Source organism: Elgaria multicarinata, chromosome 8 (assembly GCF_023053635.1).
Source record: "Elgaria multicarinata webbii isolate HBS135686 ecotype San Diego chromosome 8, rElgMul1.1.pri, whole genome shotgun sequence".
Lineage (NCBI taxonomy): Eukaryota > Metazoa > Chordata > Lepidosauria > Squamata > Anguidae > Elgaria > Elgaria multicarinata.
This window is the reverse complement of record NC_086178.1, coordinates 38,026,335-38,053,153: the sequence shown is the minus strand read 5'-3', so window position 1 is coordinate 38,053,153 and position 26,819 is coordinate 38,026,335. Positions and strand designations below refer to the sequence as shown.

The window sequence follows — 26,819 nt, the reverse complement described above, 5'->3', positions numbered from 1 at the left end:
GTTTTAGGAACGAGCCATGGGTGGGTGAGGTGCACTGGACCCTATGCCTCTTTCCTCAGAGGTACGTCCCAGAAGGCTTCGGCCTGAGTGTGGTGACGGAATGGAACAACACAGGGCTCCATCCCAGAGAATAAGCTGTTGCGGGCTTACTTGGGACATTTGACATCTGCTTCCCAGCCAGCGTGTGTTGAAAAGCTGTGGCAAAGCACTGAAGAAGAAACCACACTGCCTCTGGGTGTTTCCTTTTTCCATACTGCAGTAGGAGTTACAGCTCCTGGATAAAGAATGAATTTCTCCCTGTGAACTTGGAATACTTGGCCAGCACAGGGGATACTTTTAGTATGCCTTTAGGGTGTTTTTTAACAGTGTATACTATGTTTTTATTTAGTGTTTTATGTATTTTATCCTTGCTGTTGTTCCCTGCCTCGATCCAATCGGAGAGGCGGGTAAGAAATAAATTATTATTATTATTATTATTATTGGAAGTGATTAATTTAACATGACCAGCTAGTCCAGGTGTAAGAAAGAAATATATCCTACATACCAATAGCAAACACATGCTCCAAGTGTGGAGCTTTATACAGCCAAAACAGGACTATCCTCGCACATGAGGCAGGGTCTCAGACACCTCCGGGGAAACTCCAATGTTTGCAGCACTACAGAAAATGTTTGGGAGCAGGAGAAAATCCTAAGGAGGTGGGAACCCAAAAAGCATGCTCATTGGCCACTGAAAGAGAAAAATGTGGTGTGGGGGTGTGCAGAGAGTAGAATGGAATATCCTGGAAGATGGCATATCTAGCTGGAATCCTGAACATGTTGTGCAGACTTCTACTGTTACTTTCTACTGTTAGTTTTACCCTACCCTGTGCCTGCTTACCCTACCCTGTACCTGTTTGCATTCTCTTCCCCTCCTTATTGTTTTACTATGATTTTATTAGATTGTAAGCCTATGCGGCAGGGTCTTGCTATTTACTGTTTTACTCTGTACAGCACCATGTACACTGATGGTGCTATATAAATAAATAAATAAATAAATAAATAATAATAATAATAATAATAATAATAATAACTCCACGGTGCAACGTTTTGTTGCAGGGTGCACTTGTAGCTGTATAATGGTCAATAATTCCCCAAAATCTACCTTTTCCTCCCTCTGAAAGCAAGAGAAATAAACAAAAGAGAGAGGGGAGGTAGCCATTAGTTGCAGGGCAGGGTTGGGGTGGCAGAACATGGACACTACATTCTTGCCTCTCTCCTCCCATCCCATGGCAGGATGTATCTTTGAAAGGGAATGGGGCAGTGCTTACAGTTTTTCAGTGCATCATTCCTCCTACTCAGGAGCTGGCTTCAGGAAACAAGGCAGTTCCAGGGTTACAGCATCAAGGGTGGCACATTCTGATGCTTCCCTCTCCCACCCCTTCTCTCTATCTCTCACACACACAGGAGTTGACTTCAGAAGTAGAGTATGAGGCAAGGTGGTGCATTGCATGCTTTCCTCACACCCAAACTCAGTTGTGCAGACCCATGCATGCATGCAGATATAAATGCCTGCATCTCTGTCAGCTTGCCCAAAATTTGGAGAAGGGAGGGGTGGCCAGTGCCATTTTGCTGCCTGAGTAGGAAGACAAGTTGGCACCTCCCACCACCACCTTACATGTACAGAAGCTTACCAGACTGGTAATTGAATTTTCTTCAACACTGGTGGTGATGGGGCAGCGTCCTCCACTGCACCAGAAGGCTGCAAGCCATCCCTTTGAGGGAATGCTAGGCATTTCTAGCGCTACCTGGATATGATGGAGATTGAACGTGCGACCTTCTGCATGCAAAATAGGTGCTCGACCACTGAGCTGCAGTCCTTCCTGGCATGGCCCCAACTGTCGCTTTGGTTGTGGTAACAGCCTCAGTGATGAATGGGAAGGCAGGACAACAGTCAGCCACCTCCTCAGCCACAAGAGAGAGAGAAAAGACAAAGGGAGACATGATAGAGGTGTATGAACATATGCACACTGTGGAGAAAGTGGATAGGGAGACATTTTTTCCCCTCTCTCATAACACTAGAACCCGGGATCATCTCATGAAGGTGGGAGATTCAGGACAGATAAAAGGAAGTACTTCCTCACACACAGCACATAGTTAAACTACAGAATTCACTTACACAAGATTTGGAGGGCTTTCAAAGGGGATTGGAGAAATTCGGGGAGGACAAGACTATCAAGGGCTACTAATCTTGATGGCTCTATGTCCCTCCAGTACAACAGCTGCTTGGAAACATGGGCCACCAGCATATGCCACAACCCACCATGGACTGTAGTAATCCTGCAAACTGGTCCGATGATTCTATAAGTGGCATGGGGAGAAGCAAGAGAAGGAAAGCTCTCACCTCAACCTCAGCTGTGAAACATCACTGGTATTTATCTATTTGTGGCAAGGAGCCATATCCTAGCACCTTCTTTGCATACAGAAGGTTCCAGACTCAACCCTTTAAGGTGAAAGATTTGGTAGGAGGAACTAGGAAAGACCTCTATCAGAGGGGCTGCCAGATGGACAACACGCAGTGAGGGCAATCTGTGGACTGACTTGGTATAAGGCAGTTTCCCATGACCAAGTACTTTATATGTTTATTAGGCAACCTGTGTAGGTTTTAGCCATAATTACAATAAAAGGAGAGAAAACCATCAAATTATACAAACAATACCGTATTTCCAATAAAAGGTGAAGCCCACTTGCCACACAAGGTATAATACATAAGTTTAAAATTGTAATTAAAATAAACATTCATAAGGGGGAGCAAGATGTTTGGAAGCACAGGATTATTAAGCAGAGCAGTTGGCCTCTAAGTCTCTTCTGATCTGGTCTGCTTTTACTGCAAACCTAGCTATGCTTATCACAACAGGCCTTAAAGTATTTGACAACAGGTGTGTGATTTTGTCAGCGTCCTTTAAGTTTGCTACTGGCACCAGATGACTCTTTAAGTATCTGTCTCTTGGGATTTTGTACAGATTGCAGTAGAGCACATAATGGATGGTATCCTCCACCACTTCCATACCACAGATACAAAAGCATTGTTGTCTGGGAATGTTCTTATATCTCCCATCTGTAAAGTTGGTTCTCATTGTTTGAAATCTAAGATTTATAGACGCTTTGTGGAGAAGAGGGGACATAGTCTCTGAAAGATATTTCTCTTCTCCATACTTTATATAATAGTAACATCCCAATATTTGGTGTGATGGCAATAGAAAGTGTTGCTTGAGTTAAGCTGAACTGATTCCTCAAAGTGATCGTGTTAATAACCTAATCATAGCAGAGTCTTGTATTCTTACCTCCAAGTTGATGTGAAGGGCGATAAAAGTTTCCATTACTTTTCGATTTCTTCCATTCTTTATCTGCTGGGTGTTGATGATATACGCTTGGTGCCACACTAACTCCCTCTGCTGGCCCTTTGGTTCCTCTTACTCCATATTTTTTTCACTAAGCCTCTATCCCTGTGCCTATTGCTTGCCCTCACAATTCCTAGGCAATGCCATGAAGAACGCATTTACTGAAACATATGTTTTACCACCTTCAACAGCATTTTAATGCTGTCTCCTGCCCCTACATTCACTCCTTCTAAATAGAGAATGTTCAAAATTAACACACTTTGAAAATCTTTTTGTGAAAAGCAGTATAGAAATAAAAATGAAATATTTATTTATTTATTTATTTATTTATTACATTTCTATACCGCCCAATAGCTGGAGCTCTCTGGGCAGTTCACAAAAATAGAGTTTTGCTGCTATTTATAATTTAGGTACTGTTGTGGCCCAGCTCTAGCGTTGCAGAGAGCCTTATAGTTTATAGTCAGAATTTGATCAGAAGTGGTCCAGAAAGGTTTGGGCCTATTCAGCCTGTGGAATGTCAAAATCAGAGTGAGCTTCTGTCTGTCAGTGTTCTCAGAGGAAAGCAGGTGGGAGTTAAGTTACTCCCATCCAGCTGCTAGCTTCGTGCTTGACAGGGAAGGAAGCTGGCAGCCCTTCTGTGAGAATCTAACAAAAGAATGGGGATTATTGCCAAGCAGATTAGCAAAAGCTAAACTTCCCCAACCTAGCACCCTACCGATGCATTGCACTACAACTCCCATCATCCTCTGTTTTAGTCCAACACATCTGGACCAGAAACTGCAACAGGGCACAGAAAGAACAAAGTGGATGTCAAGTTCTGTGCATCACATTTTAGGAAAGATGTAGACCAACGGACATGTCCAGAAGAAGGCAACTAGGATGGAGAAGAATCCAGATACCAAGCCCAGTGAGGAATAGCAGAAATGTTAGACAAGTTCTTAGCCCTCGAGGACGAGATCCAATTCAGCCCTCAAGAACGACACCACACTTACAGCGACAGAGGGTCCAAAGCGCTTTATTGATTATAATCAAGATCTGATAGTTTTGAAAGCAACAGTCAGACAAAGAATTGGGAATTCAGCAGGGCTTTTCAAGCCTGAAAGGGGCAGTGCCCCACAGCAATATTAACCAATTAGAATGTAACACCAGAGAGAGCCCCCTTATCTTTTGCAAAACATTTCTTCTGTAACTGAGCCCCCTTATCTCCTTGTAACAGTACATTCCGCCCGGGGACATGAAGCTATTGTTTTAAGATAGATAGGATAGTTACATGAGAAACATCCTTGAAGACATTCTTAGTACGTGACTCCTCGCTTGGTGTATAATGGATACTATATAGCTTCCTTTAGAAAATGGAGGTGGTTGTGCTAACATTTCCCTCCTTTAAAGCAATTTAAAAGCCAAGCTTGCTAACTTCTAGGTCATCCATGGCTAAAGCTTCATAATGCAAATACATTTGCTGGTGGATTACGGATTTTGCAAGGTTTCTCAAAAGAGACAGAATACAGGGGAGACAAAAAGCAAGGATTAGCAAAATCATTAAAATGAGACAAAATGTAAGAAACCCTTCTTTCAACCACCCCAGGTTGGGTAACCAACCAGTAAGCCATCCAAATAGATCATAAGTGGGTGGTTGTCCTGTTCTATGGAAAACTTGTACTGCTTCTTTGATCTTCTTCACATCAGTCTCAATTTTACTTTGTTCATTTACATAAAAACAACATGATTGGTTAAGCACAGCGCATACACCATTTTGCTGAGCTAATAACAAATCCAAAGCCATTCTATTTTGCACAACAACGTTGCTGAGAGAAGTAACTTCAGTTTGTAAGCTTTCTATTGCATCCAGTGTACTATTAAAAGCTTTTTCTAACTCCAGTGAGATGTTTTTGACAGTTTTCTCTATCTCAGATACTCCTAACCAAGGAAATAGCCATCGTATAGTAGCATGAAATCCAGTGTTTCTTCTAGCTAAAGGATTATCAGATCTTTGTACAATTCTGTGTGCAAAACTACCAAAATTAGTCATCTGATCAGAAGTAAGGTTCTTAACAATTTGTAAATGTGGCACAGCAAATGACACAGTGCATCTTCCTCTCCATTTAGGAGGGAGGGTTTTATATAGATTTTCTCCACACAAGAAGTACATCCCTTGCTCAACAAGAGTGAGAGAAAGGATATTACCTTTTGCAGTAGTTATTTTGCTGTCTTTTCTAAACTTTATTACCATAGTTACACCATCAATGTAGTGGTATGTGCATCTGTCATAGTGGTTAGTACTCTGCTTTCTTTTGATCATTTCACATTCTGACTTCCAATGACCTTTCTTCTTACAGAAAGAGCTGAGTATATTAAGCATAAAGAGGAGATTAAGGGGAGACATTATAGCAGCCTTCAAATATCTTAAGAGCTGTTACACAAAAGTCAGTTATTCTGGTTTAATGGTTAAGGGTATTGGACTGGGACTTGGGAGATCTTGGTTCTAGTCCCAACAAAACTCACAGGGTGACATGGGCCAGTCACTGATTCTCAGCCTGATCTACCTGAGAAGGTTATGGTGATGATACAGTGGAGAGGAGGACCTCCATGTAAGCCACCTTGGGTTCCTTGCAAGAGGAAAAAAGGCAGGATATGGATGGACGGACGGACAGACAGATGATAGTTAGATGAGGTAGACTTGCTCTCTGCTGCTCCAGAGAGCAGGACTAAAACCAGTGGGTGGAAAATAGGAGAAACTTCCTAAGACTGAGAGCTCTTCCACAGTCTAACAGACTGCTGCATGAGGTGGTGGGTTATCCTTCTCTTGAGTGCCCACTCTTTAAACAAAGCCAGTGACCATCAGGGATGCTGTAATAGCAACCTGCATTGCAAATCCTGCATTGAGTAGGGGATGCAACAGAGAACTCCAAGGTCCCTCCCAACCTTAAAATTCTATGGTTCTATTATTTTTTTATTCCTAGAGGAGCCTCAACACTCAACTTTAAACCCCACTCCAATTTCACACATACGTCTTTTAATAAATATATGTTTGTGAGACTGAACCAATGTGGGCAGTAGAGTGAACATCTAGTGCGAGTTAAACATGCTGACACCTTCCCCTTCAGGGGAACAAATCCTCTTCTGGCTGTGGATGGCTGTAGCCCAGTCCTAAACACACCATTGTGGATGGAATAAAATGCACTGGAAACGAAGAGCTCATGTGAAGTGGAATTAACACATTGCAGTTGGGGAACATTTGGAAGACAGAACAAAACATTATTACTAAGGCAACAAATACAGTAGAAAGCCGTATCCAATGCCACGTTATCAACAGTTCCTTATGACTGTGCTTCATATTTTCAGCAGAATTTAACTTAATATCCCTTTTTGCAAGATTGGATCTTAAGCAGAGCATCTATTTAATGGCGGGTACGCATTAATGTAAAAGATATTTTAGCCAATTACCCATGAATATATTATTCATCCTATATTCAACAGGAAGCCAGGTTTCTCCCTTTATTTACACTTGCTTTATTTTGAAATGCACTATTAGTCTAATGGCTTATTAGTGCAGATTGAATCACTGACATGTCTTATTCAATCTTATTTTGAAGGATTATCCATATTGTAGAAGCTAAAAGAATTAAGAGGCATTTTTTCAGCTTTGAATAAATAACAAATAAAGATATTTTAAAATCCCTGAGATTTCTCCGTGCACAAAATATATACACAGAGAGAAAGCCGTACCTAATCAGACATTACTTCCTTTAGTAAATCTACATTAGAACATTTAAGAGTGGTGTCAGGTATTCTACACTGTCGTGGGAGACCTCTGTGGCTTAAATATATATATTTAAAATATGCACAGCAGAATATTAGACAGGGCTTCTAGAGAATTTTTTTAAAAATTAACATGTTTTTAATTTTACTGTAGGTTTAATTCTATTTTAACTTTTGTAATTTATATTTATATGTTTTAATTGTACATGTTTTAATCTTGTAAACCATCTTGAGTCCCAGTACTGAGGAAAAGGTAGGAAATAATAATAATAATAATAATAATAATAATAATAATAATAATAATAATAATAACCACCGTACATATTCATCTGCAGATATTGCTGGTTTTACCACTTCTAAATCAGTTTATTATTAATGCTGTTCAGAGAAGACATACAGACTGCCCTAGCATAAACAAAACAATTAAACATTTTCTCCTGTAGATGCTTATTTTCCTTAGTAATTGCCAATATTGGGCCATGTGTGTGGCTAACAGGTCAAGCAATTACAACTAAAGAATGAAAAACCACTCATTTATGCCTGGTTCCTTCATTTCAGCTTTATGTGCTGATTTTAAATGTTCATGGGTCTATAAAAACAATAGCAGGAAATGCCTCCAAATTGTTCCCTCAGGCAAGGAGCCACATATTAAGGTTTTGAGCATATGCATCTTTTGCTCTAGTAATGAGAACTCCGGGCAATAAAAACTAAGCATTCAATTTAAAGATAGATGTGTGCAATTATCTCAGTATCTGGCACCTACACTTCTACTACTTGTACATGATTTCATTACATATGACTTCGTGGGTTGGGAAAGAGTTGTTCTAGGATGAACGGTAGCACACTCTAGGCTCCTCCATTGGCCACAGGACCAAGGGCCAATTGGAGGTTACATCTCCTGCCTCTCAGGAGGGACCTCCTTACCATCACAGCAAGGAGTAGACTAACCTGGACCCATCCATTGCCAGAGAGGAAGCAGCTGCAGGGAGCTTGCTTGCTTCCCCCCCTCCCTGTAACTCTGCTGCCACTGACAGCTGCCCTTGACCTCTTTTTGGCTAAATAGTGGGGTAAAGATGCTTTACATCAGCCTTCTCCAACCTGGTGCCCTCTAGATTTGTTGCCATCAAGGGCACCAAGTTAAGAAAGGGTGCTCTAAAACAATTACTTCCTGAGATTGAATGATAATATCAAATCTCCACTAAGTTTCTGCATTTTCCCAATTGTTGTGTATGGGCAGTAATCGTTATTCCACGAGGGTAGACCAAAACACAAAACCAACATGGGAGTGTAAAATTAACTTGGAAGTCCCTTCTCGGACAAGTCTTCACGCCATAAGACTGGTCTCCAATCTTTCTGAGCCTGGGGGCTGTAGTGTGTGTTGGTGCGTGCTTGCGACCCACAGTGCCAGCTCCAGGTTCTGGAGGGCCTTTGAGCAAGACATGCTCACTTGGCTCCTTCCCTCAGTGCACCCACTTTCTCACTACCAGTCACCAGATGCTACTGTTCCTCTTCCACCTGCTTGCTTGACAGGCAGAGTGCCAGTGTTCAAGTAGGCCATGGCATCTGCTGCTCCCTTTCTCACCACCACCACCACCATCATTCTCTGGGCCAGAGAAAGAGGCAGGTGAACAAGCAGGTTGCAAAGGTGAAGAGGAGCAAGTCCAGTGGGATCTTGTCAGTGGGACTCACTCTCTCTCTGACTCCTTCCCCCCTTCATTTCTCCAGCTCTTTTCTTTCTTTCCTCTTTTTGACTCCTCTTTCTTCCCTTCCATCTCTATGGCTCCCTTTCTTCTTTCTCTCTTGCTTCTTTCTCAGATCTTTTCTTTCTCCCTTTCTTCTTTTGCTCCTCCGTGTGTGTGCACAAGCACACGCGTATGTGTGGCTTTCATTCTCCCTCCCTTCTCTTTCTTCTCTCTGGCTCCCCCCCTCCCCCCTTCCTTGTCTGATCTTTCCTTCTTCTCTAGCTCTCCTTCCTTTATTCTCCCTTCCCCCAGTTTTGCTCCCCCTCTTTTTCTTCTGTCTCTCTGGCTCCTCTTTCCTTCCTTCTTCTAGCTCCCCCCCCCAACCTAACAGTCCTCAGAGGGAAGGGGGGGTGTAGAAGGACAGTCTCAACGTTAATAGAAGAAAATCTCCAAACACAAGACTCAGAAGTCTCTGTCATTAAGATTTTAGAATTGGTTTGGACCAGGTGAAGGAACACAATGCATACGGCTTTTCAATCGTTGCCCCAATTTGTAACACACACGGTCTACTCAGAAGCAAGTTCTACTGAGTATGATGAGGCTTACTCCCCCAAAAGTGGGAATAGCAGGGGTACTTATCATCAGATACCTTTCTTGGTGCCTGACAAAGTGCCCTATTCCTCCCATTTTGAAAATGTTTCTTACTGGCAGTTGGTCTGCTTCAAAGTGAAGTTGGGGGCTCCAGTTGTTCCCATCTTCTTTTCCGACAAATGCCTCTGAGCCATGCATGGGGCACAGATACAGCCTTAGGCAGCAACAGGCCAATGCTTTCATCCACAACATACCCATGTTGCTGTGGTGGCCGGGACAAGTTCTCAGAACTGCCAAATGTGCCCATGGGCTTGAAAAGGTTGCCTACCTCTGAGGTCTAAGATTGCAGCCTTAAGATTGCACCACTAATAATGAAAACAAAGGAGTGAATGCCTTCCAATAGATGCATCCAGTTCTAAACTGTAAAGCATGTTTTAATTATTATAAGTTGATTTGTAGTGTGTGTGTTTTTAAAGTGTTTTCCCCTTGTTTTGCCCTTATCATTCCATCCCAAAGTTTATTGATTTTATAGCAGCCTTCCCCAACCTGGTGCACTTGCAGTCCAGCACATCTGGAAGGCATCAGATTATGGAAGGACGATTGAGGGGTTCAACAACATTCGTATTTATGTCACATAGGTTAAATAAGATTTCACTCATCTTCTAGGAAGCATCATGATAGGTTGATGCACTCTAAAATTACTGGATTCACTGGGGGAGAAAAAGACCCTGGAAATGTGGATAGATCACTGAAGAAAAACACAGCAGCTGTTCTGAAAGCCCACTGGCAATTAATAAAGGAATATGAACATCTTATATAAAGCACCATTTCTAAATGTGTCCTCTAAGTCACCTCCATTGCAGAGCATTAGGGAAGAAGGGAAGTATGCAGAGAAAAGCTGCATAGTAATTAAAGCCTCCAAACACATGACACAGGAGCAAATACTATTTAGCTTGTAAAATGAGTGCATAATTACATGGTTAATTAATGGGACAACAGATAACTGGCTCCCTTACCTATCAGTTTTAATTTCCTGGCTATAACCAAGCACTGCTCTATGACATGCAATTCCTCTGCTCAGGTATTTATTAGAGCAGCAATGGGAAACCTGTGGCCTCCAGATGTAGCTGGATTCAAATTCTCATCAGCCCCATCCCCATAGTCAATGGTCAGGGCTGATGGGCTTTACAGCCCAACAGTATCTGGACCAGCCCTTCACTAGAAGGTGAATTTCAATGATCTTGGGCAGCCTTTTCTAACTTTAGGTCCCCAGATGTTGTTCCATCATCCCAGACTATTGGCCATTCTCACTGGAAATGGAATTTTAGTCCAACATCTGGGCACTACATTTCCCGAAGGGCATTGAACAGGTTAGAACTGGTACAGAGGAGGGCAACAAAGATGATACAGGGACTTGAGGACATGCCCTATGAGGACAGACTGAAGGAACTTGGGATGTTCAGTCTGGAGAAAGGACGACTGAGAGGAGACATGTTAGTAGTGTTGAGGCACATAAAAGGGTGCCATAGGGAAGATGGTCAAGAATTATTTTCCATTGCCACAGAACTTAGGACCTGAAATCATGGGTATAGGTTACAGCTACCTAGATTTTGTTTAAATAGAAGGAAAAACTTCCTGATGGTAAGATCTGTACAACTGTGGAACAGTCCACCTATGGAGGTTGTGGGTTCTTCATCTCTAGAGGTCTTTAAGAAGAGGCTGGATAGTCACCTCTCACTGATGGTTTAATTGGTTTTCCTGCACACTGCAGAGGGTTGGACTGCATGATCCTTGTGGTCCCTTCCAACTCCACAATTCTATGATTCAAAGTTGGGAAAGGCTGATCATGAGGATGCCCAATCCACTTTGAAGCCATTTTGGCATAAACAGTTGCACATGTCCTTCCTAAACCATCTTTGTCCATAATCATGATCAGGCAGGAAGGATCCACATGACTGATTTCAGCCACATCATAGTAGTGTTTGAAGAAGCCATATGGAGGCTTCTTTTAAGGCAGCAAGATGGCTTGCAATATTTTGTTAACTTGTACACTGAAGGGTTATAGCTTGCTCTTTGGACTATAGTTCCAAGTAACTTAACCTATAGTATACAAGTTCAGACCTCACACAGCAGCCCCCAATCAGCCGATCGGGGGTTGAATATTCAAAAAGGTTGTGGAATGCACCTGGCACACATTGTGGCAAATTATGGGTTAATTAACCTAAGATTTGATGCTGTTGCAGATGAACAGCCCCAATAGGATCAAACACAATTATGGAAGCCAAATAAAAAGACCCAAGGAAAGAGAGCAAATATTACTAGAACGACAACTCAGGAAAGTGTTGATGAAGCGTTTTCTTCTCCCTTTTATCAGCTTCATGGAGAATGTAAATCGAAAAAAACAATTCTGTCTATGGGTTCAGTTTCAAGTAATTATTCAAGCAGATGTGAAAAAGGGGGAACGAGGGAATCCTTATTGCTGCCACAAAATCAGCAATAGGGCTGCAGCAAAGAGCAATAACTGATTGCTCACTAGAAATACATTAAGAATTAGGATGAAAGGAGGCACCAACTATTATGAAAACAATATAGCTGTACATATTTGTACAACAATTTTTAACTGGAACTTTTCTATATCATAAGAGTCTTAATGGAGGCAACAAGTGCAGCAACTTGTTTCCAGCAATGAGATGTGTCTGGAAAGCCAATGGGTAGGGCATTCTGCTAGCTATACTTTCCCTCTAGGGCATGTTACCGAGGCTATACCACAATAAATATGGTGGATTTTCAACTCTGAACCTGTACAAACATAAAATGATATAGGAGCTTCCTGAAAGGGTCAGCCTTTTTCCTTTTAATTGTTCATTCATTCATCATTCATTATATTTCTATACCACCGTATAGCTGAAGCACTCCGAGCGGTTCACAAAAATTAAATTCTTAAAGTCCCATAGATCTGCTTAAAGGGGAAGGGGAGATCCTGTGGCATTCCCAGAGGCTGCAACTCCCATCATTTCCCCAGCTGGCTGGGGTTGATGTTTGAGTCCAACCTTTGTAAGGTTATAGGTTGCACACACCTGCTTTAAGTGTGTCATCAGTGCCTGAAGCCACAAAATGAAGAGAGGTCATCACAGAGTCTTCAGGAGGCAGGTTTCTATCTTGTTGCCTTTTGCTGTGACTATCAAAATTATACAATCCCCTCCGGGAATGTAGCAAAGGATGCAAAGTGTATGCATTAAGCACATTTACAAACTTTTCCTTCATTTGACATACCAAATCACAATTAGGCAAACTAAGAAATGCCACATAAGTCTGTTTAATTTCCTACTAAATTAATTTTGCTCGGGAAGAATTTCATCTTATTATTTTTTTTTAATTACACGCAGCCCTGGCTAGAGTCATTGGCAAGTCTATTGAAGTGAGAATTAGGGACAAAGAATCCATCACCATTGCACTTCAAAAGTTGCTTTCAAGCACTATACTTCATAGATCAAATGATATTAGAGTACCTTTATTCCTGGCAACAGCAGCAATAATCTACAGAAAATTGGTAGTATGACAACACCGTGAACGATTCTCCATGTAACATCACTGATCTCTTCAAAGCAGTTCTTGTTGATCAATTCTTTATTATCTGAAGAGATGTCTCATTCAGGACAACACTCTTGCCGTTTCCCATCTCATGCACTGGCACACCAGAGTTTGCTACTGTGTTCTAGAAACTCAGAATGCCAAAGTTAGGCTCCCTCATATGCCATTCTGATGATACATATGTTTGCTGCATTACCACTATTTTTTTTAGACACCCCCACCCCCCAGCTTCAGTGTATAACTTAACAGCTCCAGGAATCCAATGAGTCATCAGACCTGCTTTTCCCAAATGGCAGCCCCCCCAAGCCACATGGACTTTCAGGCACTGGATGGCTAGTATAAACTATTTAAATTTAAGAAGTACAAGTCAATGAAAGCCAGATTCTGTAGGGAGACAACATGGGTAAAAAAATATCAATACAGATGATATTTTAATACAAAATATTTTTACATAAGTCAGTCTTTTTAAAATATAGAACCTTAAAAAAAAAAAAGAACAAGTTGCTATCAACACACTATAAACACGAGTCTTTGTGCCAAGTTTGATAGCATTATCAGAACAATTTTAAATACCAGTCCATACTTTTAACACTGCCTTTAGGTTTCTAGGAAATACTAGCCATGTTCTGCATGACCAATGTTATGTCCACTGTGAAGCACTTCCGTTCGGTTCTAATCTGACAGACTGCTCAGGGTCTTTGCACAATGATTTCACATTCAGCTTCTCATCACAGTTCAGTGGTGCACAGTATGGCCAGTCCCATTAACTTAAGAGAATGTCAGTTATATGTACTGAAGTACATTGTGTAGTTACAGGTTCTTCGTCTGAAAAGGAAACTTGCTGAAGTTTAATAATGTTCTACCCTGATCATCCAACCAAATTTAACAGCACTCAAGTGTTTATTTTGATTTCTCAAAGTTGAATAAAGTAATCTGTCAGATTTTCATTAAGAGATGAACTATATAGCATGTACATCTCAGGAATGTTTTGGAATAGTCTCTTTTTGAACTCATATGAAAATAAAAGAATACCAGATCTTGCAAACTCTTGTTTTAATGGTAAATCATCCATGACAAGGTGGCTAGTTAGCCAAGGAGATTTAAGATGATTTACTTGCATTGGAATAATTTACACAATTGAACTTATGCATACAGTACAGAACTATGAACAAAAGGGTGAAGCAAACTTTATTTATATTCAGGTAAAAACATTAACCTGATGAAGTAAATTATTGCAGATTTGAGAAATCAGCACATAAAACAATTGGACAGAGCATTGCTTACAGGTGCTTTATCTGTGTCAAAAGAAATGCTGAACTGTTTCGATCCACACCAGTGCTGGGGGAGGGCAGAAGAAGGGAGGAAGAAACACAGAAAAAAAACCATGAACTTAAAATCAAGGAAAAAGGACTGAAACAGGGAAGGAAAGTACTAATTTGACTTTATAAAAAACTTTACATCAATTCAAAATGCTCTGGCCACTCCATAAATATTGGCCAGATCAATCAGTTGTTGAGTTTTTCAACTACACAAAAAGAATCAATTCCTCCTAGCCCCTGGTAAGAGGCTGTTGCCTAAATCACTGTGTGAACAGTTCTAGAGTATCTTCTGGTAAAGAATGTAGCCAATATATCCTACTACTACATTAAAACTAAGCTATAAGAAAGATTCTACCTACTTACAAAGGCGGAATTATTGACAATATATTTAATAAAATTAAATTATTTCTTAATTTGAGAAAACATGGAACAGTAAATTTCCATGTCCAAATGTAACAATTGTTGTGAGTGGTGCACACAGAGAGCCATGTGGATTGCACATCAGACAATACATGAGGGGAGGGAAATTGGGGCAAGTGATGGTACACAGAACTAGTCTACTTAACTAGATGTGCCAATACATGTTTTCAATTTCTGTACTTATGTACAAAGTTGTCTTTGGGAGGAAAAAACTGCAGACTTGGCTAGATGGATACACACAGCCCAGTATTAAACTGCACAGCAACATTTATTGTTCCAGCCTGAAAAAACATCCCTTTTTAAATTTCACACAGCAAAGCAAGTTAAACTTCACTCATCAATAAATGATAATTTAAAACAAGAACTTGCTAAAGAAACCTTGTCACAACAACTTTAGGGCCTGATCACTTTTAAGTCCACGGGGCCTTTAATGAATATCAACCTAGTGTCTTTGTTTATAATCTGCAAGCCGTTTTCTACAACAAGGCGTAACGTTTCCTCGACTCAGATGATACATTTAGAAAAGAATCATGATTCTCTTTTTGCTGTAACAGGCAGGCATTGCATTTTTCATTGTGATCAGGAAAGATGGAATGACTGCTGCCCTTCTCTTGCAGCTATCAAGAGTTTTTCACGCATTATCTCAATACTTGAATAGTCTGGCAACTTGAGATAGTTTACACAGGTCATTACTGAGGGTAAGAAGTCATCTGGATTTTCTGTAGACTCAAATGTCTTGCGTACAATTGTAAGGGGAGGATTCAAACTTCGAAAGCCTAAGAAGAAGGAAAAACAATGTTCAATACAGATTTAATATGAAAAGTCTAAGAGCGTTAAGCTGTCAGTATTAGAAAAAATACTGCATTTTTCATGCAGCTCTGTATCATTGACGTGGATTAACTCAGTCATAAGGAAGCTGAACCCTTCCTCCCTGCTCAACCTTGGCAAATCAGCAGCTCTCTCTTCTAGTATTAAAACGGTTACTGGCTCCAACATTTGAAAAGGTGTATGTGCAGCTTCCATGACTTGTCATTTTACCTGCAAAAATCATGTGTGTGTGTGTGGGGTGGTGGTGTTTCTAATGTAAAGAATTCTAAAATTAGAAGAATGCATGAATGTAGCCTTCATTGTGCCTCTATATCAGAAGGAACTCTGGAAGGGTCAGTAGATTCTTAACAAAAAAAGAGAGGCACATGCAGCCACCGTGGTGCTGTTGCATACAAACTTGGCCACTGAAGGGAAGAACAGGCGTACAGACAAGAACTCTTGGTTCTTAACAGAGCGACTGGCAGAGTTAGTTATATAACTTATCAGTATAGTGGTTCTATAGAGAGATATAAAGGACTGTGGGGGGAAAATAGGGGAAAACCTTTTCCTGTCCACTGCTCCCATGTCTTTTTTGGGGGAGGGGGAGTTTTACCTTCAAGAAATGGAAACATTGAAGAAGTGGATTATAACATATTCTCTTTTACAATGATGAATAAAATGTTTAAGGTTTTCATATATTGCAACTTCAAAGTAATTTCTAAAAAAGCATGCAACAGGAAGATTTTTATGTAAGACTATGTACAGTATCAGATCAGCTGATCCAATACAGAAGACAAGTAATATAGCACAACTCTCAAACGCAAGAACAAAATGCTTTTCTGCTACCAGGGGGCACTGCCACTTTCAGCCAGAAGGAAAGAGGATTCAATGCCTTCTTTGTTGGTTCATCTTGACATTTGACTTAGAGCTTGGTGGATTTGTTTCTGTCCCCCTGACTAGACCATTCTGGGAGTTAAGGACACTAACAGCAGCATCCATCCAACAAGGAGCTTACTACTCTGATTGCTCAAAAGGTTCAGGGGAAGAGGAAGAGCAAGTCTAAAGGGTTTGGAATTGTAAGAAACCAGACTCCTCCTGACCCTGTGCCCTTGAGATCCACAAAAGTACAAATGTGCTCTATTGAAGGATGCTTAAGTTTATCTGAATTCAAAATGCTAAACTATATTTTAGCTGCATTGTATAATAATAATAATAATAATAATAATAATAATAATAATAATAATAATATATTTCTTACCCGCCTCTCCGATTGGATCAAGGCGGGTAACAGTAACAAGCACAAAATACACAAAATACTGATTAAAAACATGCCATACACTGTTTAAAAACATCCTAAAAGCATCCTAAAAACATATTAAAAATATCCTAAAATTCTACTGGATAGGCCTGCTGGAAGAGATCAGTCTTGCATAACCTCTATGCAAATCATAATCAAATTCTATTAATCTGCTGCTTTATGGCAAAATGATTCCCCAACTTTAGCAGTAAAGTGAGGGCTGCAGGGCAGGGAAATGTACCAAGGTCTCTCCTTCATCCATTATTAAATGTGTACATGCTGTAGTTTACTGTTTACATGCAAGTGGGCTACTAAAATTTCTTATCCTCCCCTAAGCAAAATGGTGAGACCAATTTCTAGCATATGAAAGCATTAACACAGGTTATTCTGAGAAAAATAAATGTGACTGACAAATACTTAGGCTGAATCCAATTGTGTTGTTCTGCTGATAGAAGTTCTGCTGACAGAACTGGGAGAAGGAGATTCCCACCCCACGCATGCACACATACACCCTCAAAAACTGTGCCAGAGGGCTGGAAAGCCCTTCAGAGCAGATTTTCGGGGTGGCATGAAGGGCTGCCGGGGGGGGGGGGGAAGGGGGGGAGAGAAAACACCTGTCATGCTAGCAGAAATCTGCTAGTATGATATTGGATTTAAACCCTGTCAAATCTAATATACAATTCCAAATATGACTAGGCTGACCAAAGACATCCTTGTATGTAAAAAGTGTTCTATAAATATTTTAAAAATCCTTCATGTGTGTAAGTGAGGAAGGCCATGATGATGAAAGTGCAAATAGCTATTTCCAATGTTCTCAATCCAGAAGTCCTTCTGTAATAGGATCATCATCATAAAGGATTACCCAATCAACATCACCAAAAAAACAGATATTGTAAACAGCTGTATACAAAAGAGTCTCAATAGCTGATTTTAAGACAACATGACACCTGAAGATCAAGAATTAACAAAGCTCTTCCAAGAGCAAAATAGTCTTCTGGAATGACATAATCAGCAACTGAAAAGGCATATACACAGAAAGCCTTTAAATAATCTAGATCATCATACTGTTTGCCCAGCAGACATTCTTTGAACAAGCCTCTTTTAGAATCAGAATATGAATAGGTAATGAAAATTGTGCAAGGAAATATCAATGAAGTTTTTCAGTATTTACAATATGCAAATGTGTGGGGAGAAGGAATCATAAACTTTGCAATTATTGGAATCATAAATTTTGCATCTCATTATGATGATGATGATGATGATGATGCACTGAAAAAGGAGAGAACAGACATACTGCAGAATATATCTGTTGAAAAAATATGAAAAGTCCTAGAGAAGATTGGGAGTGGTAAAGTCTTTGCTTTGCTGACAATGCAAGTAAAATGCAAGCAGCATGGGAGACCATAATGGATAAATATCCACATATTATTGTAATAAGATGAGCATCCCACGGGCTAAACCTGCTTCACAATGACATGATGAAGCTAGACACTGTCCAAAAGATCTACAGAAGAGCAAATGAAGTTATGCAGAAAGTACTCATACTGTAGCTGCAGTCTTCAAGAAGCAAGAAGAAAAAAATGCAAAGAATAAAACACTGACAATTGAAACTCTGTAGTAAAACTCAATGGAGTGAAGTTGTGACCTCCTTACTAAAAAACACAAAAAAGCCCTTCAAGCCCAGAAGCGTAAGGAACACTGCACTGGATAAGGATGTATTCCCAAATCAGCTGCAGAACTCCCTGAAGATTTAAAAGCCAGTAACTTCATCTGCACTTTGTCAGACATTTCTTACCAAATGGCTGAGATAAAATCTGTTTTGGGGACTCGAAGCATATCTCCACTTACAGATACAGAAGGAAGCGAAGTGAAAGAATTCATTAAGAAATGGAGGCGAATGAAGCAGCAGAATCTGCTGATAGTAATATCTCAGAAAATGAGACTGATCAGATCAAGTTTCATGGAGCAAAATTAGCACTCATAAGTCATGAATTTATTTATTTTCCTGCGTACTTTCTGTGTCTACTTGATGCTGTGGAGAAGACTACATTCAGAATAAACAGCAACTTAGTTTTACTATAATGTTGATGGTTTCTTGTGTTTTCATGGTTTCAAAATTTCTGGAAATTTTATCTCTCTAGTTTTATGTGCAGCTGTATCCTTGGAGACAAGAGACGGGTGCCTTGAGACATCATCTACTTTCCCCAGAGACATAGAAAGTGTGGCTATAATGTTAAAACCTATGTATGTACATTAGCAAAACAGAGGGAAACTCTGCTTTCATTTTATGTTCTCATGCAGTAGGCTAAGGCTGCCATCCTATGAATAAGCCACATAGAACTTAATGGGTTTTATACTTACAAGTACAATCCAAGTAGGACTGTACTGTAAATGATTTAATTTTAAATCAAAGCCATTGTATTGATTCACAACTCAAAAAGTTATGTAGGCTTTTAGTTTACAGCATGACAGAACGTTCACTTTGAAATGAAAGCTATGCTAGGATTCAATCTAGTAAAGATGCTTTTCAATGCACAAAACTAGGTATTGTGTTTGCATGTATTTTAGTCAATATTATAAAAACACCCACCTCCTACTGGCAGTCTAGGACTACCAGTCACAAACTGGAGAAATAATCTTTGCTGCTCATTATCCAAACTACTGAGTATTTCAAACAGGAACTTCACAGCACGACTAGAGTAAAAAAGAAAGAAAAAAGGGGAAAAAGGAAAACTTCAGTTAGAGGCTTTTAAAAAGCACATCCATTAAGGAACGAACACATCACCACGTTTATATAGCAACAATATTAAAAGCTGTTTGAAACATTCCACAAATAGTTAATCACCAACACTAAGCAACAAATTCATATTACCTGTCATGTGTATAACCATGATCTGGCCTGCAACATTCCATTAATGTCTTTGCATCCCAAGTATCTGTTTTGCTACCACAGAGCAACTGATCCAGCTGTAACAAGGTAGAAGGCCAACATGGAATGGGAAGAACAGAGAGAGACGTGAAGAAGATAGTCAATTTATCATCGTTAGGAATGATCACAGGATGAATGTAGCTCCTTGTACAGAAGCTGAAGCGCCACTACCTAATCAAACCTCATAGATCATCAGCTTAATATCAACTAATACTTATAACTCACACTCCTGACTTTTGAAAGGCCTCTTTGCTTCCCACTCAAGTCAATTCTATTACTTTTCAAATCAAGGTTTCAGAACACAATGATCTAAACCAAAAATCTTGGAGAACTAAGAATGACTGAACTTCTGAATATAACTTCTTCAGAACCAAACAATGAGCTACAGAATTAATCAGCATCCTGTAAGAGCTACAACCCTATCCCCCAGGCATACACTTTGTTTCTTTTCCTTGGTACATGGGGTTATCTGAGGGAAGCTACAAAAATAAAACTGGTTTGAAATTTCAGGTCATCCCCAAGACGACACGAAATCTTGGTTTTACGAGTGTGTTGAAAAGTTTCCATTGCAGATTCCTAGATGCCTTTACAGAACTACAGTTCCTTGCATTCACACCCTCACAAAAACAGAAGTGCATAAAGTTATTAAACCTGGATAAAGATACTAACCTCCTCAGGATAGAAGTACTGAAGGTGACTGAGGGGAAAAACAGATTCAAATCCATCTCTAAAGGAATCAAATTGTCTGGAAACGCCTTCATTTAGTGCCCAGAATATAACTAACTACAAGAAAAAACACACAAAGTTTTAAAGTTGCCACATTATTCAAGAATGTAACAGTTAGCAAAAAACCCAAAGCTGCAAAACATAGAGCTGGGTGTGAGAGGAAAAATCAGGAAATTGTAATTGAACTTTTTATATAAAAAAATGAAACATCAGAAACAAAATTTTAATAATGGCAATAAAAAATAATGTATTGGTACATTACATTGCCAGGTGAAGACCTTTTGTTCAGTCAATATTTTTAAATGATTTATGTTTTTATAAGGGGCCTGTTCAGACAACACACTAAGGCCACGGATAGGCCGCTAAACCTTTTGCAGCAAATGCTTAGTGAGCATGTTTAAACCATGGTTAGTGAGCATGTTTAAACCATGTTTAAACATGGTTAGGAATGGTTCACACGACACGCTAAGCCATAAAGTTTAGCTCAAAATGCTTAACCACTGTGGCTTAGTGTGTCTTCTGAAAGGGTCAATCTTGGTTTCTTAAAAGTTAAGATTCGTATTTTTATTGTTATCTATGTCACTGTTTCATTTTCTCCTCTGCTGGACAAAAACATTTTAATGCTACATTTTAGTAGTTTGAAACTATATTTTATTCTTTTAAAATTCTGGAAGCTGTCCAGCACATCCAGCAAGAAGTAGGGATGTGCATTGGATCTGTCCAAATCCTAAAATTAATTGGGCTGATTCAGGAGATGAAAGTGGACTGAATTTGAACATTCCTGAAGACTCAGAATTTGAAGGGATACAAACAGTGCATCTCCAAAAATCCATACCTTTCTCCGAAAGCTCTTCATATAAGGAAAACACTAGGATGGGGAGGGAGAAAAGGGGTGTCATTTTGTGACTGGTAGTTCTAGCTTCTGATCATAGAGAATGGCTTTACCATGGCTCTCCAATTGTGAAGGGATTTTGATGTAATATCATAGAATCAATAGCAGAGTTGGAAGGGGCCTACAAGGCCATCGAGTCCAACCCCCTGCTCAATGCAGGAATCCACCCTAAAGCATGGCTGACAGATGCTTGTCCAGCTGCCTCTTGAATGCCTCTAGTGTGGGAGAGCCCACAACCTCCCTAAGTAACTGATTCCACCGTCGCACTGCCCTAACAGTCAGGAAGTTTTTCCTGATGTCCAGCTGGAATCTGGCTTCCTTTAACTTGAGCCCGTTATTCCATGTACGGCACTCTGGGAGGATCGAGAAGAGATCCTGGCCCTCCTCTGTGTGACAACCTTTTAAGTATTTGAAGAGTGCTATCATGTCTCCCCTCAATCTTCTCTTCTCCAGGCTAAACATGCCCAGTTCCTTCAGTCTCTCTTCACAGGGCTTTGTTTCCAGACCCCTGATCATCCTGGTTGCCCTCCTCTGAACACGCTCCAGCTTGTCTGCATCCTTCTTGAATTGTAGAGCCCAGAACTGGACACAATACTCTAGATGAGGCCTAACCAGGGCCGAATAGAGAGGAACCAGTACCTCACGTGATTTGGAAGCTATACTTCTATTAATGCAGCCCAAAATAGCACTGGCCTTTCTTGCAGCCATATCACACTGTTGGCTCATATTCAGCTTGCAATCTACAACAATTCCAAGATCCTTCTCGTTTGTAGTATTGCGGAGCCAAGTATCCCCCATCTTGTAACTGTGCCTTTGGTTTCTATTTCCTAAATGTAGAACTTGGCATTTATCCCTATTAAATTTCATCTGTTGTTTTCAGCCCAGCACTCCAGCCTATCAAGATCACTTTGAAGTTTGTTTTTGTCTTCCAGGGTATTAGCTATCCCACCTAATTTTGTGTCATCTGCAAATTTGATAAGCATTCCCTGCACCTCCTCGTCCAAATCATTAATAAAAATGTTGAAGAGCACTGGGCCCAGGACTGAGCCCTGCGGTACCCCACTCGTTGCCTCTCCCCAGTTTAAGAAGGTTCCATTGATAAGTACTCTTTGAGTCCGATTCTGTAGCCAACTGTGAATCCCCCTAATAGTTGTTCCATCTAGCCCACTTTTAGCTAGTTTGTTAATCAGTATGTCATGTGGTACTTTGTCAAAAGCTTTGCTGAAGTCAAGATATATGACGTCCACAGCATTCCCACGGTCCACAAGGGAGGTTACCTTATCAAAAAATGAGATCAAATTTGTCTGACAGGACTTGTTCTTGACAAATCCATGTTGGCTTCTAGTGATCACCACATTGATTTCAAGGTGTTTACAGATAGACTTCTTTATAATCTGCTCCAGAATTTTCCCAGGGATGGATGTCAGACTGACTGGTCTGTAGTTCCCAGGTTCTTCCTTTTTGCCCTTTTTGAAGATAGGGCAAAAAGATAGATTGCCCTTTTTGAAGACTGATCCAGTGTTCTTTGCTCTTTGCTAATTCTCTCTCCCAGAAGCAGGTCAGTCATTATTATTTGTAGTTAACAATAGTAAGGAAAAGATTTCTGGGCTCAACAAAACTTTTCAACGGTGATACTTACTCTGAGATATTCTTCTAAGTTGTGGATGGTAACAGGTATGTCTTTCCCTCCTTTTTTCAGCTCTATATTTGGAAATCCTGGTAGTGTGAAATCCAACCCTAGATCTTCTACTGAACAGCCATTCATCGTCAGGGTTTCCAATGCATACTGTAGACTTTCTTTGGTCTAAAGATAAATAAGAGCTCTAGTAACAATTTGGAAAAAATTAGGTGCACCCTTCAATATTTTAAATTCAATACTTGATTCTGTAGATTTTCCATTTTCTTAAGTGGTATCAGCTCTCCCAAGTACTCAGCACAAATTAAGCTAAAGAATCCAGGAAAATAAGATACCCTCAACATTTTAATTTAATCCTAGTTATAGATATTGTGCTCAGGGTTTCTATAAACCTGACCAATAGCTAATCTTCTATTCACTGAACTTTAAATACGAAAATGCAATATGCTGCATCCTGATACAAGTGCATGTGAAAATACGAAGCTGTGAAAATATACATGAACCTGGTTCAGATTTAATGGGAAATCAGGGTCCCTCATTACATCGGCTTGCAAATCCCCTCACCCCTCAACACAGTATTTTATGCCAGGAAGAGATCGAAAGTGTCTGCTTTTAAACTAACCATTGTTATCTGGCACAGTCAAACTCAGGGAACTGTGGTTTGCTTAAACTATGGTATGAGAACAAATTTGAAAGCACAGTTTAACCGTAGCTAATTCTTACTGACTATATTTTAGGCAAGCCACAGTTCCAGAGTTCAGATGTCACAGGGAACGTGTTAGCTGAAAGCATCTGCTTTTAAATCTCTTCCTAGAATGCCAAATATGGGCAGTGTGAGTCCCAAGGTTGTGCTGGCTTGCTTATGAACTGGTATGGATGCAACTCTTATCCCTAGTTTACTATTATGAAAAATAAGCCTTACACACCACTCCCTCTCATCTGGTATAACTCCAAGGAGTTCAGAAGCTTTTACTTCCATTTTAAATCAACCACATCTTGCTGTGTCACCTGAACCTGGACAACTGTGGTTAAACTTAACTATGGTCAATAGAAACAAACCAATTTCAAATTGTAATTCATGAAACTTGCTTTTTTTAACAACAGAAGTAGATAGGAGAGGAGACTGCACAAGCTCAAAGCCAGCTGCAGCACTTTTGCTAAAGCCAAAATATGGTTTAGCATTAGGACTGAATGCAGCTTGTGATTCTTGTTATATCTTAATTGGGCCATTGTAACCAAAGTAGATTTTACTAAAAAGTTTATCAGTCTAAGCTGCACCCAATAAAGCTTCAAGTGTTGAAATGCCTCTTGCATGTGAGGATATTTCTTTATTACATACAATTTCAAATATAGCAAGCAATTGTGAGAACACACTATGACAGTCTTTGGTTATCTATTTTAATTGCATGTTTTTCTACCATTTAAGCCATGATTCATGTCCACCTAAGAATTAATTTTAGTCAACAGTTCTAGCTGCCACAGACAAGTGTGGCATTTCCTGTCCTAGAATTATGCCTACCTGTGATTTATCCTGTTCAAGTCTTTTCTTCTGCCTCACAATTTCTTCAAGATGATATACTGATCTGGCTACTACAGGATCGATGTTGAACAAGTCATGCGATGTCAGAGATGTTTCCTGTCGTAGCATCCATTTGTAAAAAGGAAGGCCAAGGGGGAGGTCCACCTAAAAGCAGAAGCACCATTTCCTTTTAACTGAAAACAAAACTTACAAAGATACAAAATCACCACCTCCCACCAAGAAAAGGCTAAATTTCAGTTGTTATTACGATTAATCCATCAAACGCCATTTACACCAATGCCATGAATGACATTTTCAAGTTTCACAGTTATTCTATTAGTATACCGCTTGACAATGTGCCATATTAGCCACCCAAATGTTCTGAATATGTTTTTCAAAACTGGAACCTGGAAGACGGGCTTATTAAACTGCAATTTCAGCATAAAGATTATATGGTGTAGCTCCAGGGTGCAGAACCTGTGGGCTTTCAGATGCTTTTGGGACTCCAACTCTCATCATCCTACTGAAATGGCCAATGGTCAGGAATATGAGAATTGTAGTCTAAAAACATTTGCAGAGCTACAGGTCCTTTAGCCTAGTGTAGTAGAAGTTACTTTAAGTTTAAAACCAGTTCCATTCTTACCAATCTAAAATCCATGATTGCTTTTGCCATCAGTTTTCCCAGAAAACGGAACTTCATTTTAACTTTAGCAATATGAGCAGGCTTAGCCGTTCTGCCAAAGGGAAGTGCAAACAGGCCTTGAAGATTATGAATGTATTTGGTCCCTTCTTGGCTTCCTGTTTTGAAAATAAATACAAACTGGTATGAAAACAGTAAAATTATACATGTCAAATTCAACACTGTTGCTCAAAACTAACAATAGCCAGTGTTTAAACACTAACTAAAAGCAGGTAGATGGGTGTATTTATAAATGCAGATAGCTTTTCAACTAAATGTAACAGAAGCAACACAATTATCTTGCTCCAAACTGAGCAAAAGGCAAACCAAGTGCCATGCAAAGTATATCCCATTTACAATATTTACATTTCTGTTCCAACTATGGCTTATGGAACTTCTGTAAAGCTTTTGGGGCTTCAAACAGTGGACAATATCAACTCCTTGGACAATCCCAATTGCCAGATCTGCTGGTTGGTGGGGAGTAGAGGAGAAGACACTAGCATCTCACCAGCAGAGAGGAGTTCTGCTGGTGGAAGTGGTGGTTGTGAGGCATGTCCACCATGAAGGTCCCAGGCATCTATCGCAGGTGGTATTCCCACCAGGGTGTTCTGGATGAGGTGGGGGATCAGAGGCGGCTTTGGACCTGTTGAATCCAAAGCTCCTGTTTCCCCAAAGGGCCACAGGCCTAAGAGCAGGCATAGGTAATTTTGCCCCCATTGGTTGCGCCAGACTACAAACCTTTGTAAAGACCTCCACCCCCTGCCTTGGCCTGTAGAAGCTGCCTGGGCTTTAGAAGTAGTAAGAAATCTGCCACTTCACTCCCCCTGTAATTGATCTCTTAATTACCTTTAGGATTGGCAAGAGTAACTTCTTCACCCCTCCACAGGCCCAAGTCTGCTCTCTGTAGTTCCTGAGATACAAGTGCATAAAACTCCAGTGTAGGTCCTAAACCTGTGCCAACCTTTTAAGAAAAGAAGGACAACTTAAATTTTTAAAACTTAGGTATGAGCTCTGCAAGATGCCTGAAGATATTTTCTGCAACAGAAAATACTACTAATAAAAATTCAGGAACAATATATAAGTAATTCTTTAATTGGCAGAGAGAGAATAAATGCTGTTTATTTAACTTAAAATCAGTATTCTTCAGCTAAATGGTTTTACTTCTGAACTTCAAAGAATTACATGACAGAAAAAAGCTTGTGTGTCTTGTTGTACAGCAGGGGTAGGCAGAAGGTACATCTCTCCAGAAGTTTGGGACTTCAAATCCTGAAAAACCATTCCAGCATGGCCAATGGACAGAAATGCTGGGAGTTAAAAGTTCAACATATCTGGAGAGCTATCTCCTGTCCATCCTTGTTGTAGTAATGCTTTGAAAGAAACAGAAGGAGTAGGGGAAAAGAAGTGTATGCACTACCCTGAAAAAGTATTGTTTATTACATGCCAAACAGAAAGAAAAGAAATCCATACCCCATGTTTTTGGTTTCAGATCACTACAAACTGTAGTATGGCAATGCCAAAATGCCATCCTGCATCCTTAAACAAATGTCTTTTTAGACCCAAATTTGAAATCAATGATTTTGGGGAATTAATTATTT

General features: G+C 40.0%; 1 protein-coding gene across 4 annotated transcripts in view; it reads right to left on the bottom strand.

The window, feature by feature from the left end:
• Positions 1-13,400: 13,400 nt before the first annotated feature.
• The window catches only part of TRIP12 (thyroid hormone receptor interactor 12), a 101,058-nt gene continuing 87,639 nt past the window's right edge, over positions 13,401-26,819 (bottom strand). For all 4 annotated transcript variants that reach the window (XM_063132176.1, XM_063132177.1, XM_063132178.1 and 1 more), the window contains 8 exons: positions 26,071-26,185; positions 25,189-25,343; positions 24,546-24,710; positions 23,030-23,194; positions 20,442-20,555; positions 19,716-19,810; positions 19,434-19,537; positions 13,401-15,515 (listed from right to left, as the gene is read on the bottom strand). In XM_063132176.1, the coding sequence (XP_062988246.1) occupies positions 15,319-15,515; positions 19,434-19,537; positions 19,716-19,810; positions 20,442-20,555; positions 23,030-23,194; positions 24,546-24,710; positions 25,189-25,343; positions 26,071-26,185 (1,110 nt within the window). In that variant the 3' untranslated portion in view covers positions 13,401-15,318. The remainder of the gene's footprint in view (positions 15,516-19,433; positions 19,538-19,715; positions 19,811-20,441; positions 20,556-23,029; positions 23,195-24,545; positions 24,711-25,188; positions 25,344-26,070; positions 26,186-26,819) is intronic.